Below are 24,950 nucleotides of genomic sequence, written 5' to 3' on the forward strand. Positions count from 1 at the left end.
CCCTCCTACCCCCCTCTCCCTACCCCCTACCCCTCCCTATCCCCCCTCCTCACCTCCAACACCTGTGTGATGAACTGTGCGACCTCCTCTTCGCTGTAGTGAGGTTTGGTCGTCAGGTAACGCAGCACGTCTCCCCCGTAGTACTTCTCACCCCCCTCCTACCCCCCTCTCCCTACCCCCTACCCCTCCCTATTTCCCCTCCTCACCTCCAACACCTGTGTGATGAACTGTGCGACCTCCTCTTCGCTGTAGTGAGGTTTGGTCGTCAGGTAACGCAGCACGTCTCCCCCGTAGTACTTCTTACCCCCCTCCCCTCCCTAACCCCCTCTCCTCCCTAACCCCCCTCCTCACCTCCAACACCTGTGTGATGAACTGTGCGACTTCCTCCTCGCTGTAGTGCGGTTTCGTTGTCAGGTAACGCAGCACGTCTCCTCCGTAGTACTTCTCACACACCAGGATCAGGTACTTGGAGGTGATGAAGGCGTCGTGGAGCTCCAGAACTTTGCTGTGCCTGTAAACATTGCAATTGTTATTGTTATTGGGTGGGCCAACTTCTCTCTTTGCAGGACATGGGCTGGGCTGAATAGCCAGGAGGTTAGAATTGGTGGGGCTGAATCGCAAGGGTCTGAAGCAGTTGCCATTTGCACTAACTCAGGTGACCTCAATACTACAGTAATTGCCCTAGGTGGGACCATAGGACCGTAAGGTTATGAACCACTCATACCCAGAAGGATGCCTTTGTGGTGCCCGGTTCTTCAACATGCTCCAGGTGTGATTCTCCTCAAATACAGGGCCTCCGAACAAAGTTTCTTGTCTTATGGATAACATTATCATTCTGTTTGACATTTATCAGGTGAGAAGAATGTACCTGTTTTTACAATAGCCAGGTGAGAACATGCCTGAGTTTAGCCAGGTTAGAATAACGTATCTGAGCTTAGCCAGGTGAGTAGAACTTACTTGAGTTTAGAAAGTGCCTCGTACTCCCTCAGCTTCTCTAACCTGTTGACAGGTGTGATGGGGACGACCTTTGACGCATACTCCTTAGAGGTGATGATGTCAACGCACTTCTTCACGACCGCGTAGCGACCCCTGGGGGACAGGAAGACAGTTGCTTATAATAACTTCTCCCTGCTGCCTAACTCAGTAAACAATACAATTTGTGTGCCAAACATCTTCTTTTACAGGCTGAAGGTTTAGGACTGATGTCATATCCAAATAAACACAAATCGGCAAACAATCTTGGCACACTTGCCAAACTTTAACTTAGGCAGGGATAACCTACCTGGGCAGGGCAAGTGTGTAGGACAGGGGTTTAGTACAGGTGTAAATGTCATATCTGGGCCGCAAAAACGTTTCATACGGGGATCCCGAACCGGGTGATAACTTTGGGTTATCACACAGGCTTCGATAGAATATTTAGAATGCAATTCGAGTGCGCCGCTATCAAACTTTTTTTGCTTGAGGACACCAACTTTTCTCAACTTCTGGCGCATTTTGCATTGAAATGTGTGTTTTCTCAGGTGGGTATGACATAAATGAAATACAACCCGGTGTATTCCGCATCACCCTCGGTCCCAGCCCCCCCCGCTGGTCAAATCGATGCGGAATACCCCATGTTCTATTCTACAGGTGTATAGGACAGGTGTGTTAATTGTTCCTTACCTGGCCACATCCTCCTCGAAGTTGTACTGTTTCTGCGGAATGGAGTCCTTCAGCATGACGCGGTCGGTCGCCGGCTGCAGCTCCACGATGGTGTGAGACCGCCGCAGCCCGACACGCTTGTCCACCTTACGCACCTTAATGGGGGCTCCTAGGGGGGATAAGCACATCATTTAACCTACATGAAAGCATGTATTACGTTTCCTTGTATTGGTACATGCAATTATGGAGAAAGATCCAAAAGCCGTTCTGAGTAACGAGGTCCTCAGTTCTTATGAAGAACGCCAGAGGATTGGTCAATAATCTTGAATCTACTGCCTTTTTTTGTGTTGGAGCAAAGTTGAATCCTCCATTTTAATACAGACATATCATCTAGCAGATGTTGCAAGAGCTTGTTTAATTGAAATATTACCAAACACATAGTGTATTTTTGAAAACCTAGCTATAGATAAATGCACAGTTTAAGAAGTTGGTCAGACACACAGTACCTTCTTGAGCTGTCTGGACTCTCTTGGAGGACTTGCTGAAGGGTCCGTAGCCCGCCCTGTTCCCACAGGCCACCCTGAAGCGGTAGGACTTGCCCGGCTCCAGGCCTTCCACTAGCAGCACCTCCTCACGCACATCTGTGCCTACAGTTACCCAAAGGGTCTCTCCTAAAGAGGATGGGAACCAGACTATGTTAGCCTTGCTACAGGCTGTAGATGAGCAGAATCTCTTTTTCAGGTAGTTCTTACCAAAATAAGTGGAAGGGATGATCCTAAAGAGGATGGGAACAAGACTATTTTACCAACGGCAACAGGCTTCAAGTGAGTGGAACTCTTTGTCAAACATTTTTTTTCTATATGATTAAGAAAAATCTGACTATGGGTTGTCTCACCCTCTTTCCTGTACTGTAGAATGTACGACAGCAGCGTGTCGCGAGCGCCTGTGATTGGTGGTTCCCAGGCAACCACCGCTGCATCCGAGGTGACCTGCATCACTTCAGCGGGGTTTGGCTTCCCAGGAGGCCCTAGAGGAAAATGGAAACTTATCAGAATGGGCTTTAAGGGCACAGCAAGTGCCTGTATCCCTCCTGACTAAACTGTTCTAGATACTGTTCAAAGAAATGAAGCAATATTGTTACCTACTATATAATGCCTAGTATCCATCCCATTCTAACCCCAGTTCTTTGCTCTGTTTCCATCTCTGCCAAATACTAGTAGTCTGGCAACTCTTAAGAGAGGACGTAGTGGCATTCAAGAATTTGCCTGAAATATCAGCAAGATCCCTGATTGGCTCCAAGTGACACTGTCCTTGTGACAGCATGGTTCACAACCAAGGAAATGAATTGCTGTGGCCTTAGAATGGAAAAAAAAGTTCACAGGTCATTTGTTGTGACACACAGTTATCAGACACTATTGATCAGGACTAATCCTGCACATTGTAGTACTCACTAGCAGCATGTAGTAAATGCATGACGTAGACACAGTGCCCAGTTTGTTGCTGGTGGTGCACGTGAACACACCCACGTCCCTCTCTAGCTAAGTTACTGGTGCTAAATGTTGCTACCAATCCTGCTGTAGCTTAGACATTACTCACTATCAATGGGTAACTAGTGATATTATCCTGTAGTCTAATGGTACTCACTAGCAGCATGTAGTCTGCATGACGTAGACACAGTCCCCAGTTTGTTGCTCGCGGTACAAATGTATACGCATGTGCTACTAATCCTGCAGTTTTAACAGCCTGTAGTACAGTAACTATCCCATAGTACTCACTAGCAGCGTGAAGTCTGCATGATGTAGACACAGTCCCCAGTTTGTTGCTCGCTGTACACGTGAACACACCCACGTCCCTCTCTAGCTAAGTTACTGGCGCTAAATGTACCAAGCATGTAGTACAGTAACTAGTGATACTATCCTGTAGTCTAACAGTACTCACTTGCAGCGTGTAGTCTGCATGACGTAGACACAGTCCCCAGTTTGTTGCTCGCGGTGCAGGTGAACACACCCACGTCCCTGGCCAGCTGCACCTGTGGCACGTGCAGCGAGTGTTTCCCGTCGTCCGCGGAGGAGAGTTTGATCCGCTCACTCTCGATGATCAGCTCGTTGTTCTTGAACCTGGAGGGAGTCATTTGCATATTTGGGAAAGAGCAATAACAACAGGTTCAACCTCATTTGCATATTGGAAATTGTGTCTCAGTGTTGTTGGACTTGCAATTGGCTGCATCACAATGTAATCATGAGGCAGTAAAGGTATTATACAGGACTGGTTTAGTATTTACAACAATGGCGATGTACAATATAGACATGTAGTTCAGTAGAACATCATATCCTGAGGACAGTAAAACTTTCCAGCATCATTAATGTTAGATTAGATGAGCAGCACTACATGTATACATGCAGATAGGTTGTCCCACCTACCATTGTACAGTAGGCTGAGGGCTGCACACACACACAGTCAGACACACAGACACACAAATGGACCCTGGCAAAGTAATAGGCCCCTGCACGTACCATTGTACAGTAGGCTGGGGGCTGCCAGCGGGCAGGCAGGACAGAAGCACAGGGCAGCCTTCAGCGATTGCCTCGTCTTTCAACTTCTCTCTGAACACTGGTGCAAACTCTGTAGGGCAGAAGGAAGGTAGAGATGTTGTATAATAGATATGTGTTATGTCTACAAATCTATGGACATTCCTTGAAAAATGAAAAACACTTGACAATGTCTTCATTTCAAGAAACTTGATGCCATCAGCAGATTTGGCATAACAAACTCTCCCAATATATTTCCGAAAATAATTTCATCAAGTTGGTAGAACATACTAGGATATTTGGAGTTTCTTTTAACACAACCAGGTAATCTCGAAACGTCGGCAGGTGAGATTACCTGGTTGTGTTAAAAGAAACTCCAAATATCCTATCTCCCAATATACTAAAACCACTGATTATCCCTTGCACCTGATTGTAAGATATGATATCAAGGATATCCTCATGTTAGCCCTTATTGCTCAGTAATTACAATAAGGCTGGTTACCAGTGAGCAAGAGAATCCATCAAAGATCTTTAGCCTTTTTTAGAATATGAACTTAATTTTGTATTTCTATTCTGTAGTAGCTGACTGTACAAAAGTGACTGTATTGTTTTGTTGCGTGAATAAAGCTACTTCTTACCTTCCACTCCTGAGCCCCTGGTGGGTATACTGGCTGGAGACAGCATCTTCGGCCGGTCGAACGATCGTCCCCGCCGCATGCCGGGTCTCAGCGAGCTGTCCAGCGACTCCCCGCGTACCGGCCGCCGCACCGTCGCGCTGTCCACAGACAGGCCTCTGAAGGGGGTAACAGCAACATTTGCTGAGTTTTCTTCATACACAACCAGGAGGAATTTACCTGCCAATGTTTCACTGGACTGTCAGGGCAATACTCACTGGTTCTACTTTGCACTACTATACTGTCACTGCTGCAGTGGGAAGAATGCATTATCTTGTATCTCCTTCACGATGGTTCATGACTGGTGAACAGTTACTGTGTAGATTTTCTGATCAAGACTGAAACTTTTCACAGACCCTTACATGTACCTAGTTAACAAAGTGACCCCTCCCCTGGAGATGTCCTGACACGACCCTTACCTGGTTAACAAGGTGACCCCTCCCCTGGAGATGTCCTGACATGACCCTTACCTGGTTAACAAGGTGACCCCTCCCCTGGAGATGTCCTGACATGACCCTTACCTGGTTAACAAGGTGACCCCTCCCCTGGAGATGTCCTGACACGACCCTTACCTGGTTAACAAGGTGACCCCTCCCCTGGAGATGTCCTGACACGACCCTTACCTGGTTAACAAGGTGACCCCTCCCCTGGAGATGTCCTGACACGACCCTTACCTGGTTAACAAGGTGACCCCTCCCCTGGAGATGTCCTGACACGACCCTTACCTGGTTAACAAAGTGACCCCTCCCCTGGAGATGTCCTGACATGACCCTTACCTGGTTAACAAGGTGACGCCTCCCCTGGAGATGTCCTGACATGACCCTTACCTGGTTAACAAGGTGACGCCTCCCCTGGAGATGTCCTGACATGACCCTTACCTGGTTAACAAGGTGACGCCTCCCCTGGAGATGTCCTCGCTTGAACTCCTCCTGAGTGCACGACCCCCAGGCGTGCCGTCGCCCCCGTCGGGTGACTCGGTGCGGATGAGACGGAGCGAAGTCTGCCGCGCCGTGATGGAATCCTCCTCCGGCATACGGACCGACGACGACTGCCGCCTGCTCAGTTGGAGAAATGAGATGTCGGGAGATTTTTATTTCTGTGCAGCAAAAAAATCTGATCTTGAAGCAAATGTAACAATGGAGTTCAAGTACCACTAACTGACCAGTCCAGACCTTTTAGCCTAGTGGTTAGTGCGTGCGGTCTGTGGCCTTGCGGAATCGGGTTCAATCCCCGGAAGCCAGGAGACTGTTCTTCTCGCATCTTGTGTTTCACAAATGCAAAGCATAATTTCATGACAAAAAAGGTAACCTTTTCGCATGCTTTAAGGCTTGCTTAAAGATTGAATTTTGTGTCGTGTCTTACTCTTAGTCTTTGAAATGTGATTTAGGTGTAACATGACGACCTAACCTTTGCACATCCTTCTACAAGTATTGTTTAAAGCTATCTAGTGAGGACGCCTCTACTGTACTTGATGGCAACGAGTCCCACTATACAACAGGTCTAGAAAAATGCAAATTTTTTAACACATCAATCGTAGGTTGATAAGTCTGGTACTTATATTTCCTGACCTGAGTTCGAGTGGTCGTGAGATGTCTGCGTCAGCGGAGATCGCTCTGCGCAGTTTCCCCGGTCGTCTCGCCCCTAATCTGCGGTCGTCCCTGGCAACCTCTCCTGCAGGGTACGAAAGGGAAAACAAGATGAAAATGTCAATGAAAGTGTTGAAGATTTGTTTTCATTTTTACGGCTAAAAGACTTTTTCATGGACAATGTGGTGGAAGATGTTTTAGGCTGCAAATATCAATATGTACAGTGTAGCCAAATACTTAACACAAGTGCTGACTGCTGCATTCTATGGTCAAACCTGTACTTGTGACCACCTCTACATACATGTAAGGACCTCCTGTCCAGTGTGGCCCCTTAGATCATTTTTCCCATTGACACAGGCAGTAAGAATCTTGTATATAGTGGCCACCTGTTCACTGCGAGTGATTTGAGTGTATGTAGACTGTATGGTATTCTCTTCATATAACTGTGCACCAGTGCATGCATACTTCTGGCCTCTTTTATCACTTCTAGTTGAGTATCATGTTTTACTGCCATTGCCATGGCCTTACCCTTCGGTAAGTCGTCGTCCGAAGACGTCGTCAGTGCGGCCTCGGCGCTCCCGGCTTTCCTGAGCCTCCGTCGGCGTTCTTCCGTTTCCCGACCTTCCGCGACCTTCAGCCTCTCCTCCGCAGACTTCCCACGCTTCAGCCGCGGGCGTTCCGACGTGTCCAGGTCACGCATCCCTCCGCTGTATAAAATAACGTGTGGCAGAAACAGAAGTTAATGCAGCTTAGATACAAACAAACATGTGCTTTATTTTTAGGTTTAATCTATTTGCTTGTGCATGTTTTTTAAGCTTACTAGAATTAGTCCCTTGTACTTTTGAGGTGTCAAGGAAGGTTTCCTTTCCAGTTCACTGACCTAGAAATGTCTACTGTTAATGAAGTTCAGTGCGAAATTACACCTGTCAGACATCTTAACCTACATGTCAAGTACAATGGACATGCTAGAATCTGATTGGATTGAAGAGTGCATCTTGAAAGCTCCCCAAGTAGCAAATGTTTTATTTGATGTGTGTAATTGTGTTAACATTTTCTCATAAGTACTAACTTATCAAATTCTCCGATTATCTATTGTCAGTTTTCTATTGGCTCCATCTACAGGTGAGTAGTTACCTGATGATGGAGCTCCTGGGAATCTTCATCCCTCCCTCCTCCTTCTTCTTCTTCGTCTCCTCCGACCCCACGGTCCACAGCACCCTGGGGGCTGGCCGGGTCGCGGCCTCTGACCTGACCTCTGACCTGACCCTGCGTGGGGTCGGCCCCTCCTCTGCAGAGTCCTCGGGTAAGGTCTCCAGCTGGGACGGTTTCTCTGTTGAAGCCATTCGGCGCAACATGTGTACCAGGTTTTCGCCATCCTTCCCGGGAAGTTCGATACCACGGGACGACAGGTAACGGTCCGCAGAATGTGCCCGTCTCATTGGCCGCGGCTTCTCTTTCGATTTTTTCCGTAAGTCTTCCGTCGAGTCGCTCTTTTTGATCAGTTTGGGGGAGGTTTTTGTTTTGTCTTGTGAACGTGAACGATCGCTCTCAAATGAGCGCGACTTTCTTAAGTGGGGAGGCCTGAGTGTCCTTTCTCCTTGTGTCTTTCCTTCCTCTTTCTCGTCTCTCTTTTCTTCCCTCCTTCCCCTTCTTGGACTCGGGCTACGTGGTCTACGCTTGGGCGACCTCTCTCGACCTTTCGGTGACCTCTCCTGGCCTTTCGGTTTGTCCCATTCTCTCTGTAGGGGTGGGCTTAACGGTGGACTGAGGGGGTTATCATCACTATCTGTTAATGATGGTCTCCGGATCACCAACTGTGGGAGTTTTGGAATCTCCCGTTTTTCTGGCTTCTTTGGAGTTTTATCCACTGCAGTACCGGGTTTAGGCTGCAGGGGGCGCCGCCCGGGGATGGGTGAGGGGGCATGGTCGCTGTCGGTGTCCACAGTGTCTGCCTGGGAACGAGAACGGTTACGAGAGGACTGAGGACCCTGGGAACGAGAACGGTTATGAGAGGACTGAGGGGTGGGGGGAGAGTTAGAACGGAAGGAAAGAGACATGATGGGAAGAATGAAGGATGGATGAATGAATGATGCAATGGTGAGTAATGAAATAAGCAACATTGGTCATCGATGTTACAAATTCAAAATCTCTAATGGTTTTTTTAAAAGTAAATTAAGAGAAGAGGAAAAGGAAAGAGGAAATGACAATCAGACAGCTGTCCAGCAAAAATGGAAAAGCTCAAATTGCACAATTAGAAATGAAAATAATTGAGCTCTAAAATCTTACTGACTTTCCAGTGTTAGATGAAGTATGATGAAGATGAAGTATGATGTTATTACACCAAAAAATAGTCTAGATCATAATAATTAATCCCCCCGTGTTCCTACCTCAGACGTGAGCCCCTCGACGTCGGTGGACTCCGCCTCGGAGGACAGCGGGGAGTCGCTGTCGTCGGGGCCACGCTTGATGCCTAGCGACTGGGACCCGCCCGCCGATGCCAGAACCTGCGAGATGGGCCGCATCTTCAGCGGAGCGCCCACCGAGATCAGAGATTTCTGTAATGGTGAGAATTGTCTTCTGATCAGTACTAAATCGTGATAAGGCCACACCAATTTAATTAGTTTGTTCTGAGACATTTCAATGTAAAATCTTACCAAGGGGACATCACAAAAACAGAAAAACATGCTTCTATTTCATGACTTTCTATTTCGTGACACTCCCGAGGTACAAACTTTCCCTGAGACTCAGTTTTCATGTCGATCTCAATACTTGAAATGATAATTGAAAGAACCAAGAAATTAAATTTCTGTGGCCTAAGAATTGCACAGATAGTTAGCAAATCAAATCTAGCAATTTTTATCAGAATTGTGGTATCAACAAAATGCTCTTCTCAAAGTTCAGACAAATAAAAATGAACTTAATGGAGACCAGCAAAAGAACAAAATCATACTGTGTCATTTGCAACCAACTAACAACCACAAGCTTAAACCATAAGGCTTGACAGTTTCTTACCTGCCATTTGCGCCTGGAGTGGAAAAACTTGAGACGATCTGCGCTGATCTTGGCTGCCGTCTCCTTAGAAACTGGAGTCTTAGATAAGATACAGTAAAAGTGTTGCAAGGTTAATTATTTTACTGCAAACTGATTCCCAACATCTGTTCTATCAGGTGCTAGCAAATGACCTTATTTCCTTCAAATTTACTTCCAACTTCCAAATCATTAGAGGTGGAGTCTATAGTTACTGATATATGTATAGAGATCAAGAAGAAAAATAGGAGGGGCTGGATGAAATTCACCCACCAAAAATACACTGTACATGAAACATGACAGTCTCCCAACAAAATATTTACACCACCATTTTAGCCCTCTCCCATTTTTTTTCCCCGACCTCGGCTGCATCATCACCCTTACCTTAATCCAGACGTCTTCAAGACACTGACTGGCCGTTGGCCTCTTCCTGAGGAGTAATAAGAGGTCAGATATTTACTTTGAAACATCTTCAACATTGACATTCAAGGCTTTTTACGACTGTAGTGTGATATTACACAGACAACCTATATGTTCTACTAGGATCTTAAATGACTTCTACAATATAAGAAAGCTGATTTAGAACTTACTTAAGATTGACCATGAGCATCTTGGTAATGAAGTCCTTAAGCTTCAGTAAGACAAATGCAGACAGAATACTTTGGACCTTTGATAAAGGGTTTTTAAGATTCCTAACTTCTTAGTATCTTAAATGGTTTGAGTTTTAAGATTAAGACCTACTTGGGATCGACCACGAGCATCTTGGTGATGAAGTCCTTGGCCTCGTTGGAGATGTGGTTGAAGATCTTCTGGTCGAAGGCCCAGCGGCCGGCCTTCACGCGCGTGTACGTCTCCTTGTCATTGTTACCCATGAAGGGGGAAACTCCGCTCAGCCTAAAGGAAAGTTGGAGAAAAGTGATGTCAAACCAGTTTAGCCCGCCAAAGATCTAATCTTCCACTGGTCTTGATAGAGACAGGCTGTTGAATATGTATGTAACAGGTACATTGTAGGGTTTAAAACAGAGAAAAGTGATCTCAAATTAGTTTCTGTTTAACCGACATAACCACCTTTCGCTGAAACACACCAGCTTCGCTGGCACTGCATGCATATGTACATGTATTACACTAAACAACTTGTTACACTTAATCTTTGCACATCTATATTTGGCTACAAGCGTTGTATGTATTTAGTGAGGATGCCTCTATCTACTGTACTTGGAGGTAGCATGTTCCCTTTTCAATGGTTGTAGGAAAAAACTAAGTTTAACTATCTGAAGAGCTAATCTTCCAAGTTGGTTGTGACAGAGAAGACAGATGCTATATACAGGTTCATTGTACCAGCAAAATTTCCCGTCAATATAAGGAACTTGAATTCAAAGAAGTCCATATCGCCTTAAGATTCTGTAAGACTCTTACAAGACATAAAGCAGGACCCCTGTGCTCCAGATGTCGGTCGTCAGGTGCACAGGTTCCTTAGCTACCGTCTCCGGGGCGACGAACTCCGGCGTTCCAAACCTGCAGGTCTCGGGTGTTTCCGGCGACAGTTGCCGTGACAACCCGAAGTCGCACAGCTTGAGCTGACCTGACTCTGACTTGGTGAGGAGGAGGTTCTCAGGCTGGGGGGCAAAGGGTAAAGGTCACTATTACTATATAGGTTCTAGCCTCTTAAGACTTGCAACAGGTACAATGTATGGCAACTTGTAGAAACATGACAATTGAACTATTTCTAATATCTAACAACTCTAAAGAACTGATCTAATATATGAATAACAATAGAGAAAAAGTATCTAATAGTGTGCATGGTGATGGTCTAGAACAGTCCATTGGTTGGTGCTTTTCTGGGAAAATGTATCAGTGTCACGAAGGTGAAATCATAAATGAAATACATAATGCCATGTACCTTGATGTCCAAGTGGACAATGTCCTTGCTGTGTATGTACTGCAGCGCCCCTAGCAGCTGGGCGAGGTACTGCACGATGTCGGCCTCGCACAGGTCCGGCACCTTCACCAGATGCTCCAGCAGCTCTCCCATCGCAACGCTGCCCAGGGTTAAGGTGCTTCTTACTCTCACACAGTCCTCTGATCTACTCATCTCATCTAGCCCTTAGTTTAGCCTAATTATTAATTAACTTCTAGTTTAAACTACTTTTCTCTAAACATGAAATCGCGGTCGCTTTCAATCACTTCCAAAGTGCCAAAATTGTCAATCTGAAAACATCTTTGGAAAGCTGACACCTTCCACCATCTCACTGGCGAGTTTGTTTTGTCAGATGTAGTCGTTAACGCAACTTAGAAAGGGATTTGTCAGGAAATGGCTGATAGGAATCTGAGTTTCAATGCGATTCACGTGGTTTGATTGGTCGGGGTGTTACTCTCACAGACATCTTGTACTAAGCTCATTTAGTTGTGGACTATTATTTGACCATTGGGACACCTCATCAGATCTGGCAACCAGTTTTCTCCACCCTTCTCCATTTTCTGTTCTTCTCAATGTTTCACCTAGTGTCATGGATTGTAATGAAATTTTGTATCTGATTAGGTCCTAAACTATCAGAGAAATGTATAGATTTTTGGTCACCACACATTTTCATGTGGTTGATGCAGTCCTTTGTAAAATGTAAACTGCAAAATGTATAGTTTTCATAATCCACTCTATTGGGCTGCTCCATGAGACAAAATTAAACTGAGTGTATTGGTCAATCTAGTTGTAATTATCATGAGAACTAGCCCAGAATCTGCCAGGCTTAAACACCATGTCTTTTCTGAAAGGATACTATTCCATCACCATGACAATGAACTTGTTGTCCAGGAATGTTTCCGCCAGTCGCACAATCCCAGCATGCTCCAGTTTGGCCATGACCGTGACCTCCCGATGAAGGTCGGCCTTGCGGTGCGGCTTGTAGCGGATGTACTTCGCAGCAAACTTCTTCCCCGTTTTGCGGTGAGTCACTCGCTTGATGATCCCAAAAGCACCTCTGGAACAACAGGACAGGTTCAGGAAAATTCTAAACTTTGATCCAACACCAAGAGTTGAACTCACCATGAATTTTCGGTTGGACCTCCAACCTTCGTCACATGTTCAATCCGCAACGGTGGGAGATTCCGTCTGCCCGCTGCGTTCGATTCACTGCTGACGTCATCACGTCTCCGACTTCCCGGCGTTCAACGCAGTGGATCGAACATCTGACAAAGGTTGGAGGTCCAACCGAAAATTCATGGTGAGTTCAACTCTTGGTGTTGGATCAAAGTTTAAAATTTTCCAATATGTACTCTACCAACACAGATGAGCTTTCATGCGAGGACAGGTTCAGGTTTGGACAGGATGTGCAGTGAAGAAAGGGGCTGTTCTCACTCTGGATAACAAGCATTTGTTGATTTATAATAATAAAATTGATAATAAAAAGCTCACCACACTAATCTTCAAAGATACTGGTGATAAGCCCCAGTGGTATCAATTATGATTTTTGCGCTGGTTCAAACCGATTGCTTCCAAACTCAATGAACAGCGTACTGTTAAAGCTGGCCTTTTTTTGTAAACCCTTATTTATAATTGTCCCATTGTCACAAGCATTAAGAATCCTGTCAATATATAAAGTGACCACCTGTCCGCATAGACCAGATATAATCGGTACCTTAAGTGGTCTTCTTGTGGGTAGTTTTGACTGTAATGTTATATCTACCACAGGGGTTTTTCTAGAAAAATTAAACAAGAGGGAGCACACACAGGCAAGGGAGTGAATTCTATATATTTATGTAAGAATCCATCGCTGAGGGAAGGCTGTATGCTGGGGATTAAGCTAAAATCTGAATTTGACAAGGGGGCGCTGGGCTGAAACAAGAGGGCGCAGCGCCCCTCTTTCCTGATTTAGATGAACCCCTGTACCAATAGACAAGAGCTGTACAGTTTTACCCAGAAGTAGTTTACTGTACAATTATGTTCTCCAGATTGAGAAGTTTTTCTCCATGGTACTTACTTGCCCAGCTCCTCGTGTATCCTGTACTGCTCCCTGATTGTGTGGATTTTGGTCCAGCAGGTTTCCTCGTCTTCTGCATCTGTGGACTCCGGCACTACAGATTGCAAAGATATGCAAACTTTACTTTTTGTGGGTTGTTTTTTTTTGCCTTAAGAAATTAACCAGAAGACTGTCACAGTGACTTTTTTTATTCAAAGATGAAGTAACTTGAGCATTTCACAATATGGTTTTTAAGATATTTTACTGTAGTGAGGACATAGTAATTTGAGTCTAGATACATTCTAAGACAATATCTTGCCTCGAGACACTGACTACCCTGAACCAACCAAGCAATGAGCAACCAAGTAACTTCAGCTTTGTACAAGATAATTGCCAAGATACCTTAGCCAGAGATAGTTTGACTTGAGACTAGAATACATCCTAAGACCCCTTACCTGGAGACACAGTGACCTGTGCTTTACAGGAGACCTCTCCAGCGATGTTCTTAGCCGTGTACGTGTCGGACAGGATAGCATCTAAGATACCTTTCTAAAGATGCAGTAACTAAAAGATACATCCTAAGACCCCGTACCAGGAGACACAGTGACCTGTGCTTTACAGGACACCTCCCCTGCTCTGTTCTTAGCGGTGCAGGTGTACACGCCAGTGTCAGACAGTACAGCGGAGTTAATGGTAATAATAGCCACAATATCTAAGAGTTTCTTACTATTATAATAGAACATCTTACCTGGAGACACTGTGACCTGTGCCTTGCAGGAGACCTCCCCTGCTCTGTTCTTAGCGGTGCAGGTGTAGACGCCCGTGTCAGACAGAACAGCGGAGTTGATGGTCAGAACCACCTCCTCATCGCTACGGGTCCTGGTGATGCGCTTCTCCTTAGGAAGTTCCTCCGAGCCCTGCAAACACATAAAAAATTCAGTCTGCAAGTTCTGTATCTGTACAGCCGGTATAACTACCCTTCTGCCCAACACACCAGCTTCTACTGAATGATTTAGTTGTGACTGTATACTTCTGATGATGAACTCCGCTCTGTCATGCTTGACAGGGACCTGTGGCAACACTTGTGTCAACTACAGAGGATGAACTGAACTAAACCAAACTGTATACTTCCACTCTTTAATTCTTTTTGGAAGTTCTAGTGGAAAGCATGATCTGCCCTGATGTTGCTAAACACAGTCAGATCATGCAACCATGTGATGTCAGGAAAAGGTTCATCGCACAGTGTTAGACAGATCTACATGTTTAGAGAGCCCTTGGCTATGTTCTTTAACCCCTACAAGAGCGTTATTGATTTTACCTGGTTGTTAGGTTCAGGTGATACACACCTTGAGCCAGGTGTGCCGGGGAAGGTTTGCCGAATAGCAGTAGCCAGACCTGTGCATAGCTCCCAGACCATGTTCTTACAATGCCTACAAGAGCCTTAATCAAGATTATGCCTGGTTGTTTAGGTACAGTACTTTGAGCCAGAGCCTTTAAGAGCATTCCTTGCTGTAAGATACAGGTAAGGTACATGTGATACACACCTTGAGCCATGTGATGTCGGGGAAGGGTTTGCCGAACAGTCTGACCTCCAGCCGACCCGTCTCCCCCACGTACATCTCCACATCCTCCATGATGTCCTCAAACTGGGGAGACTCTGCAGACAACAAACAAACAAATAAATAAACAACAGCAGGGAAACAAATCAGCAGTGACCGACCATATCACAAAAAACAACAGTGTAATACTGGGACTGGCCAAGGTGACAGACCATATCATTAGAAACAACAGACTATATAATGTCCAAAAAGTTTGAGGATTGGACTGTCCAATCCTCAAACTTTGGAGACTCTGCAAACTCTGTGAATTTTTGTAAAACATCAGGTTTCTGGGAGTCTTGTATTACAAACTGTGAGACTGAGGCTAGTCCGCAGACGACAGCAGGGGAATCTCTGTGCAACATCACGGTTTCTGTCAGTTTGAGGCACACAAAAATAGGATCTCACCAATTGCTGTCTAGCGGAATCAAAAGGGGGCCTTTTATATCACAGAAGTATATATTTGAAAGACAATGACTGGATTGTTTACTAGTGTTTGTTTACCTGCAAGTCCGAGGCACACGGAGCAGGCCATGGCGCCGTGTTGGTTCTCTGCCTTGACCTGGTACTGCCCCATGTCCCTCAGCGAGACGCTCTGAACCGTCAGGCTGGACTCCCCCGTCCTGGCGTCAAACACCGGCTGGTGCTTCCTGCTCTCTGCAACAGCAAACAGGAACTTGTGAACAACACTTTATCAAGTTCCAGCTATGCTACCTAGTGCTAATCCTGACCTTAGCTCAGCATACTTCAGAACACAGCTGTCTAGCAATGAACTACTCTAACCTAGCACTTGTCCTGACCTTATTGTTGTTACCTAGCACTAGTCCTGACCTTGTATGACCTTCCCCGTCCACAGCCACTGCACTGTGCTGACCGCCGGCCGGGTGCTCAGCATGCAGGAGAAGACGGCCGTGGAGCCCTCCAGCGTGAAGCAGTCCTCGGGCAGCGCAAGGAACTCGGGCGCTCCGGGCGGCCCGCGGCGCTTCACGGACCCCTGCCGTACCAGACCTGGTCTCCCCAACACATCCTCGTCTTCCGAGTCTGAGCCTGTTGCAAAACGAAGAAGAAGAAGAGTTTGCTCACGGGAAAGATGCGCCGGTAAGTTTAAGACATGAAGCTGAAGTCTCAAACCACAGAGAAGATCTCTCATTCAGTAGTTGGGAAAATGAAAGGGAAGACCCCCCCCCCCCAACTCATCCTCATTCTCTGAGTCTGAGTCTGAGGGAGACAGCATTTGTACAGGTGAGACTAAGGATGCACTGGTACGTTAGACACGAAGTCAAACGTTAAGTCTCAAACTCTTAGCCCAACCACCTGCAGGTAAAATTCAGTAGTTGTGGGAAAATGTCAATTGCCAACTTCTGTGATTTCTTCACAGCAATTTAAAAGCAAAGTAAAGCTTCAAAACGGCAACCAGGAAAAATGTCAGCCCCAGGCCCAACCTTCTCGTATGTTGGAGGCCGTGCTCTCTTCGGACGGCTCGCTGACACCGAAGTCGTTCTCGGTGCTGACACGGAAGAAGTAGACGCAGTCCTCCTGCAGGCGGTCCACCAGGTAAGACGTCTCACGCACGTTCTTAGCCTTCACCTGCCACCGGGTGTCCTGCAAGGAACAGGGACGGGTCAGAAACTTGGTACATGTATACATGTAAGACTTAAAGAATACTTTCAGGTTGGACAAATTAACCTTCTTTAACCTTTAGCCTACTATGGTTGTAGTTTGGCTTCAAATTTGTATTGGTTATAGGGTTAGGCAGCAGGGAGAAGGTTAAAATGTAATTACAACTTTAAACATATTCATTTGGTACTTGATTGGCATGATACTTTTTTGTACATCTTGTCCTAATTAAATAATATAATTGCTTTAGACAGTTGTTGACATGGTGCCCTTGGGAAAGACACTTAACACAAATTTCCCCACTTTTCTGAGAAAGTGAGTATCGAGCTTCGGCTAGGGCCGTCCCTCGGATAAGACGTTAAATGAAGGTCACATGTTTGACTGAGGAGAGCCACACCTTGAGCACATTTAAAGGATCCACCAAACTTTTTGAAAAGATAAGGGGTCCTTTCTTGAATGAGTTGATCAAATAAATCAGTCTAAATATGTAGCTTGTACTGTTGAGTACAAACCAGGTGTGTTATGCCATGAGGCCATTTACTGGGAATGCAATACGAACAAACGAAGCTTGTTATGCAGTTGAGATTGTAATGCACCTCTGACTCCCTGAACTCGATGATGTATGACAGGGAACTCTCGGTGTCCTGCTGTGGCGGCGGCGGGTTCCACGACAGGATCAGACTCGTCGCCGTGCGGCTGGAGATGCGCGGACTCCCGTACGGAGGCTTTGGAGCAACTGGGACAGAAAAACAAAATAAAACACCAGGTTAGGGGAAAAACTCATTAATCCTTGTCTGAATCACCAGGGAATTCTGCAGTTCTTATCTGTACAAGGATGACATCTCGAGGGATGACTGCACACTCTAAAACAATGCAACATCAGTAATCTCTGCATGAGGCATGCACTCTTCTGATATTCATTCTTGAGAAGGCCTCAATGACACTGTACAATGTAGTTCAATGTGGCAACCTTAGGCTTCCTGATATAAATACACTCAGTATATTAGAATTCACAGTTGATGTTTACTTATTAGTGGGGAAAAAATAAGAAAACCAGATTCATTTTGTAAAGTTGATAAAAAACGTGATGGCATACTTTCCCTGCTGCGACTCTTCTTGATCTGTGGCTTTGGCGATCGGGGCGGGGTCTGATCTCTGTCCTCCTCTGTAACACCTGCAATAAACAAACAAGCTTAAGGTCACCCTGACAACTGTGATATTGGCGGGTTTACGAAATACGGGATCATTTTTTCCACTAGTAACAGTAGGAACACTTTTTCTGCCTTTTGTTGCTATCATGATATTTGAAAAGTTCTGCCTAGGATGAAAGCATCTTTGCAGTTCATTGTAGACAGAATCTAAAGTTCTATATCACATATCTATACATGCGACTTGCCACACATGTAGCAAGACTGCTTGCCACACATGTAGCAGGACTGCTTGCCCCACATGTAGCAGGATTGTTTGCCGCACATGTAGCAGGACTGTTTGCAACATTCTCACCTTCTGTCTCCACATGTAACTTTGCCACACATGTAGCAGGACTGTTTGCTACATTCTCACCTTCTGTCTCCACATGTAACTTTGCCACACATGTAGCCTTCCCAGCTGGACTGTTCGCTACACAAGCGTAGACTCCGATGTCCCCCTTGCTGGCATTGCTGATGACCAGGGTTGCCACGCCCTCTTCTGTACAAACAACAGAAAAACATCCGTAATAAATTTTCTGTGTCGTTGCTCTGAGTACTGGAAATGAAGAAATGTTTGCAGTGGTTTTATGTTCGTGATTTTCGTGGTACGCTCTTTGCCACCACGAAATATTTTGCCCTCCCACCCCCTTGTCTACTATTGTCTCAAGCGCAAACTTAAAACCACTGCGAACACTCCATTTTGTCCCTATCATGAAATTAAAACCATGTGAACTTGAATGCATTTGCAGTATCTTGTACTCAATGACTGTGTACATGTAATTCTTTGTAGTACAACATTTATAGTCCCTGGCTTTTGAATTGAATTGTGTCTCTATTTCAAGTTCAAGGTTTCTAGTCTGCTTTGCACTTCACATTAAGGCTGAGTTGTTAAAGATGTCCTTAAGATATCCTTTCCTGTTCACAAGATGCTTACATATGACACATCTTTAAGACATTCTGACCTGTGTAAGACATCTTGACCCTCCGTGCTGCCGCCACTTCCCTCTTCTTGTGGAACCACATGACCTTTGGCCTGGGGTCGCCTGTAATCCGACACTGGAAGGTCGCAGTCTCGCCCTCTGACACGGCGCTGTTCTGCAGACGCTGCACAAAGTTTGGGATGATGCCGACTGCGGCGGCTACCGTGGTGGAACCGCCTTCTCGACTGGAAACAGATAAGGAAAGTTTTCAACTCTACAGCAAAACAAACAGTGACGCAAGCTACCATGATGGTGGAACTGCCTTCTCGAAACAAAAAGGAAAAGTGATCTTAATTGGACACAAGCTACTGTGGTGGAACTGCATTCCTATCTATGTATTTCTCTTTAGCCATGAATCCTGGACCTTGTTCGTTTGTTTATCCAAAATTTCATCAGTGAAAGGATACAAAGTCTCACACAGAATTAATGTATCTATCGTACAGACTCCCTGGCACTTTTGACCCCACTCCTGACCTGAGTTCCAGAAAGTCAATAGAAACGTACATGTATGTTCAAAAATCCCTTTAACTAGGTAGTATCACTTTTATCATAGGATCAAAAGTTGGTCTTTCTTCATCGAGTGGCAAGGAAAAGGATAAGAGCCTATTCAAGAAGTTTACAGTAAGACAGTAAGACAGTAAGACGTACCTTTATTCGACAAATATAAGTACATCTTAGACGTACCTTTTTCTAGTGATAGTCGGTTCTTCCTTGTCCACAAACAACTTGGCACAGCCAATTCAAATTTGGTACCTAATGGCTAGCTTAGCAGGATGCAGGTTAAACCTCCAGTTCTGGCTTTGGGGTATAGAGATCCTGTGATTTGCAAGAATGTTACACTATGATGTACCTTTGTCTGGTGATGGTTGGTTCTTCTTCATCCACGAACAGCTCAGCGCTGCAGCTGATCTCGCCCAGCGTGTTCACCGCCTTGCACACCACCTCCCCCTCGTCGTCAGGGAAAACCTCGGGGATCACCAGGGAGTGCTGGTCGTTGGCCTGGAATATCCGGTACTCCAGGGAATCCTGCACCTCTCTGGAAAGATAGAGAGTTAGCTGTGAGCAGGGAAACCTCCGGAATCACCAGGAAAACCTCGGGGATCACCAGGGAGTGCTGGTCGTTAGCCTGGAATATCCGGTACTCCAGGGAATCCTGCACCTCCCTGGAAAGATGGAGAGTTAGCTATAAGCAAGGAAAACCTCCGGAATCACCAGGGAAAACCTCCGGAATCGCCAGGGAAAACCTCGGGGATCACCAGGGAGTGCTGGTCGTTAGCCTGGAATATCCGGTACTCCAGGGAATCCTGCACCTCCCTGGAAAGATAGAGAGTTAGCTGTAAGCAGGGAAAACCTCCGGGATCACCAGGGAGTGCTGGTCGTTAGCCTGGAATATCCGGTACTCCAGGGAATCCTGCACCTCCCTGGAAAGATAGAGAGTTAGCTGTAAGCAGGGAAAACCTCCGGAATCACCAGGAAAACCTCCGGGAATCACCAGGGAGTGCTGGTCGTTAGCCTGGAATATCCGATACTCCAGGGAATCCTGCACCGCCCTGGAACGATAGAGAGTTAGCTGTAACAAGGGAACCTCCGGAATCACCAGGGAAAACCTTCGGAATCTGTAAGCCTCTGGAATCACTAGGCTAGGGAATGCTGGTCGGTGACCTGGTGACCTCTCTGGAACCGCAGAAGGGTAGTTGTGCTCATCAGTTATATATTTGTGATATGGTGCACATGGTTCTTTGTTGGTTTTTCTCACGAAGAAAGTTGTAGGGTTTAAGAAATCATGTTTCAAAAAAATGAATGAAAATAATATTGACTGTCAGACATTTAACTTTCAATGGACTGCTGTCCACAATGACAATCTCTTCTATCTGCAAAAATGTGATTCTAACTTTCAAAGGAAATTAATCTTGTATCCTGACAAAGAGAATCTGATGCAGGGAAATACAGACTTGGGAAACTTTGACTACTCTCAAGAAATTTTATGTTGTCAGTGTGGCCTTCTATAGTCTAGAAAAATTTGCCCACATGAAAAACACCCCACCCCTTCTACAGGTAAACCCACCTGTTCTACAGGTAGACCCACCTGTTGTGCAGGTACCAAGCGACCTTCGGCTGCGGGATCCCAATGATGCGGCAGTCGAAGCGCACCTCGCGGCCCTCCATGGCGTCCGTGTCGTGGAATGTGTGGATGAACTTGGGCGGCATGGCGTGCGTCGTGTCCAGCGTGTACTCCTCAGACACGTGGAGCCTGGCGCTGCACGACGTCTCGCCGTAACCGTTACTCGCCTTGCACGTGTACAACCCCTGAAGGAAAGGGAAAGGGAAAGTGAAAAAATTGAAAGTGTAAAGTGAAAGTGAAAAAAGTGCCAATGGAAAGTGAAAAGTGAAAGTGAAAAAAAGTAACAATTGAAAGTGAAAGGCAAAAAAAGCCTGGGGAAAAAAGTGAAAGGGAAAAAATGTGAATCAAAGTGATCTTGAACTGAAGAGCTATTCTACCCCTGGTAGTGACGCAGAAGACAGACATGAAATACAGCATTTACAGGGTTATTGTAACCTGGCATTCAGCACCAAGGATATTACCTGCTTTGCAACATTGGCTACACTACCTACCTGGTCCTCTGGCTAAGCTTCAGGATAAGCTTGGCCATATCGTTCTCAAAGGACACGGAGAAGTTGGGCTTGGGTTTCAGCATGCGGCTGTCCAACATTGGCTACATTTGTGATGAATTGAAATTAAACGAAACCTACCTGGTCCTCTGGGTACGCTGTCTTCAGTATCAGCTTGGCCATATCGTTCTCAAACGACATGTTGAAGTCCTGCGTGGGTTTGAGCAGGCGGCTGTCCAGCAGCCACTCGATGTCGGGGTTGGGGTTCCCGACCACGGTGCAGGCGAAGCACGTTTGAACATTGCATGAGTGACCCAGCGGGATTCAAACTCACGGCTTCTAGTTCCAGAGTCAGGACCCCTTACCACTGGACTACCCATGCTACACTACCTACCTGGTCCGTTGATGAAGGTCAGACATCCAGGTAATAAGATAAGGCAAGCAACAGCTTCTCAAGCAACTTGATAGATTTTAGAAACGGTCAAATGTTTCAGGTAGGATCCACTACATTTTGTCAGTGACACTGAGTAAGATCTGTTGACTCACCTGGTCCTCTGGGTAGGCTGTCTTCAGGATGAGCTTGGCCATATCGTTCTCAAACGACATGTTGAAGTCCTGCGTGGGTTTCAGCACGCGGCTGTCCAGCAGCCACTCGATGTCGGGGTTGGGGTTCCCGACCACGTTACAGGTGAAGCACGTTCGAACGTTGTATGAGTGACCCAGCGGGATTCAAACTCACGGCTTCTAGTTCCAGAGTCAGGACCCCTTACCGCTGGACTACCCATGCTACACTACCTACCTGGTTTGTTGATGAAGGTCAGACATCCAGGTAATAAGATAAGGCAAGCAACAGCTTTTTAAAGAAACGGTCAAACGTTTCATGTAGGATCCACTCTATTTTGTCAGTGACACTGAGTAAGATCTGTTGACCCACCTGGTCCTCTGGGTACGCTGTCTTCAGGATGAGCTTGGCCATATAGTTCTCAAACGACATGGAGAAGTCTCATTTAAAGCTATTTAGTGAGGATGCTCCTACAGTACTTGGTGTCAACGAGTTCCACTCTACAACACATCTAGGGAAAACGAGCTTTTGAACACATTGATTCTGGGTTGATAACTCTGGTACTTGAAGGGATGACTATTTCCTGTCCTTTTCTGAGCTGGCATTAGATACTTACTAGTTTGTTAGTCATTTTGTACATCATGCATACCTACCTAGTCCTCTGAGTACGTTGTCTTCAGGATCAGCTTTGCCATATCGTTCTCAAACTTGTAAACGTGCTTATGCACCTGTTTTGCCCTCCCTTTCATATTGTTCGTGATTAATTGAAATAGAACAATAAAACAAGACCTACCTGGTCCTCTGGGTACGCAGTTTTCAGGATGAGCTTGGCCATATCGTTCTCAAACGACATGTTGAAGTCCTGCGTGGGTTTCAGCAGGCGGCTGTCCAGCAGCCACTCGATGTCGGGGTCGGGGTTCCCGACCACGGTGCAGGTGAAGCAGGCCTGCGACCCCTCCACCGCAAACACGTCCGCCAGCGTGGTCAGGAAGGACGGGGGGCCGGGGTGGGCCGGCCGACGCGACTTCTCTGGGGGGAAATTGAAAGATTTATTGGTAACAGTTTTGACCTACAGTATGTTGAAGTGAAAAATTCAGTACACTGGCATGGTGCGTGTACCTAACCTAAAACTTAGGCCCACAGATAGTAAGTAAAACCTTAGCTTATTTTAAAAGTTAGTGTCTCCAATATGCTGTATATTAGTGTACGTAGTTTGTTCATATCCCCCAACATGAATATCTAAGTGCACCGTCAAAGACTATGGTGCACGGCTCCAATTTTGGTGCACAAAAGTACAAATTATGCACCCAGTATTTCTAGCCCTGCTGTGCAAAGTAACATGGTAACTGAAGAAATAGATTTCATCCACACCAGTATGTTGCTTTTTTTTTTAGAAAAGAAGGGCAAGATCACATGACTATTATATCTTGGCGTAGATACTGTTATGTGAGTCGCTGACTGATTAAGTGAGTGAATGGATCATGTTTGGCCATAACATGATCCAGGGTCGACTTTGACATACGTGAAATACCCACAATGCATCACACTGTGCATGTGCAGTTCCAACATTGAACCAGCTTATAGACAGGTTTGACTGCAAACTTTGACCTCACCCTTGACGATAGAACAAAAAAAAGTTTACTGTACTTATAAGAGTTAATGTTCAGTGACCTGTGAAGATTGGCTGATCCCTAAAAATCCCTCAGTGTATTGCTGCCAAAAATGTAATGTTCCTTTCAGCTTGAATCATTATGCAATCTATTTTCCTGCTCAATTTGATGCCAGCTTTATGCCAGCACTGGGGTGTCCCTGTGGTGTAGTGGTCTGCGCTTCTGTCTCTCACCACATCTGGTTCAAATTACTTGGACCAGAAGGACTGGGGTTCAAGCCCCAGGTAGGACACCTCTGGACAAGAGGCGCATTGAGTCATACCAAAGACTTTATAAAAATGGTACATATCAGTATGGAAGTTAAACACACTCCACTGCCAGTGGACTAGCCCCCTGCTACAATGATTGCACCACAGTGTGGCCCAGGGCTATGGAACGGAGATGAGCACCGCCCTATACATCAATAATGGTGTGGGAGGATTTTAACTAAACTAACTTATGCCAACACTGTGCATAAAAGAAGCTGGTCATCCTCACCCTTGACGGTGAGTCTAGCGTAGCAGGCCACCTGCCCGAGCTTGTTTCCCGCCAGACAGCTGTAGAGCCCCTCGTGTTTCTTACTGGCGACGGGCACGATCAGACACATGGACTCCTCGTCCTCAAACAGGAACTGGTACTCCGGGTCCTGCGTGATCTCAACTCCATCCTTGTACCTGCCGAAACAAACAAATAAACAAACAAACATCAATAAAACAAACAAACAACGATCAGACACATGGACTCCTCGTCCTCAAACAGGAACTGGTACTCTGGGTCCTGCGTGATCTCAACTCCATCCTTGTACCTGAGAAATAAACAAACAAAAATCAACAAACAACAATAAATGTACATGTGAAAAACAAAAGCAGTCTAATGAGCCAGTTCTTGTGTTGGTTCTAGTTACTCTATACTCCATTGTTGTCATTGAAAAAAGAAATAAATAAAAATCAACCAAAACATCAATTTCTCATCAGAAATACAAGAGCCAATTCTTGGTCGGATTCCTATAATGAATTATATACTTTTGCCTGGGAACATTAACTAACAAGGGTTACAGATTTAAGAGTCCCCCGAAAGTGCGAAATGGAACGAAATGGAACGAAATGGAACGAAATGGAACGAAATGGAACGAAATGGAACGAAATGGAACGAAATGGAACGAAATGGAACGAACTAAAACATATGTAACATTATGAAATGAAATACCAGTAGATAACGAAATATAAGGAACGTTGTAACATTCACAGTAGACGGGAACAGGAAGTAAATACATAATATAACGTGTTTTATTTCTTGAATCTGTTTGATAATAGTAAATACAACGTTTTTGCCCCG

General features: G+C 45.7%; 2 protein-coding genes and 1 long non-coding RNA gene across 3 annotated transcripts in view; all 3 read right to left on the reverse strand.

Annotated features, from left to right (window-relative positions):
• Window positions 1-300: 300 nt before the first annotated feature.
• On the reverse strand, window positions 301-21,691 carry LOC136420981 (striated muscle preferentially expressed protein kinase-like). The gene is made up of 29 exons (XM_066408124.1): window positions 21,546-21,691; window positions 20,881-21,101; window positions 20,137-20,215; window positions 19,879-19,953; window positions 19,645-19,826; window positions 18,777-18,979; window positions 18,180-18,313; window positions 16,450-16,609; window positions 15,839-16,054; window positions 15,512-15,664; window positions 14,954-15,066; window positions 14,158-14,326; window positions 13,431-13,524; window positions 12,231-12,431; window positions 11,357-11,495; window positions 10,873-11,072; window positions 10,198-10,350; window positions 9,841-9,886; window positions 9,442-9,519; window positions 8,817-8,984; window positions 7,564-8,381; window positions 6,958-7,136; window positions 6,412-6,514; window positions 5,762-5,898; window positions 2,537-2,668; window positions 2,148-2,312; window positions 1,663-1,810; window positions 958-1,089; window positions 301-511 (listed from the first exon to the last, which is right to left on the reverse strand). Exons 1-29 carry the CDS (start codon window positions 21,603-21,605, stop codon window positions 301-303), a joined length of 4,869 nt encoding a protein of 1,622 aa, XP_066264221.1. The 5' UTR covers window positions 21,606-21,691.
• Window positions 17,326-18,164, reverse strand: LOC136420727 (uncharacterized). The gene is made up of 3 exons (XR_010753296.1): window positions 18,128-18,164; window positions 17,721-17,798; window positions 17,326-17,360 (listed from the first exon to the last, which is right to left on the reverse strand). It is a non-coding gene; the product is annotated as an uncharacterized lncRNA (long non-coding RNA).
• A 217-nt stretch (window positions 21,692-21,908) lies between the features above and the next one.
• Window positions 21,909-24,950, reverse strand: part of LOC136420982 (titin-like) — a 51,134-nt gene continuing 48,092 nt past the window's right edge. The window contains exons 21-24 of the mRNA XM_066408125.1: window positions 24,114-24,289; window positions 22,760-22,995; window positions 22,339-22,386; window positions 21,909-22,055 (exon numbers count right to left, since the gene is read on the reverse strand). Of these exons, the coding sequence (XP_066264222.1) occupies window positions 21,909-22,055; window positions 22,339-22,386; window positions 22,760-22,995; window positions 24,114-24,289 (607 nt within the window). The remainder of the gene's footprint in view (window positions 22,056-22,338; window positions 22,387-22,759; window positions 22,996-24,113; window positions 24,290-24,950) is intronic.

This window comes from Branchiostoma lanceolatum, chromosome 15 (genome assembly GCF_035083965.1).
Source record: "Branchiostoma lanceolatum isolate klBraLanc5 chromosome 15, klBraLanc5.hap2, whole genome shotgun sequence".
In the NCBI taxonomy this organism is placed as follows: domain Eukaryota; kingdom Metazoa; phylum Chordata; class Leptocardii; order Amphioxiformes; family Branchiostomatidae; genus Branchiostoma; species Branchiostoma lanceolatum.

What these genes read in the sequence shown, in the direction of transcription:
- LOC136420981 (XM_066408124.1), bottom strand. Translation starts at nt 21,605, where the DNA reads ATGTCGTTTGAGAACGATATGGCCAAGCTGATACTGAAGACAGCGTAC. An exon ending in ATTGTCATGGTGATGGAATA is followed by an intron (nt 11,496 to 12,230) that starts GTATCCTTTCAG and finishes AACCCTGGGCAG; the next exon opens with CGTTGCGATGGGAGAGCTGC. An exon ending in ACTCCAGGCGCAAATGGCAG is followed by an intron (nt 8,985 to 9,441) that starts GTAAGAAACTGT and finishes TCACCATTACAG; the next exon opens with AAATCTCTGATCTCGGTGGG.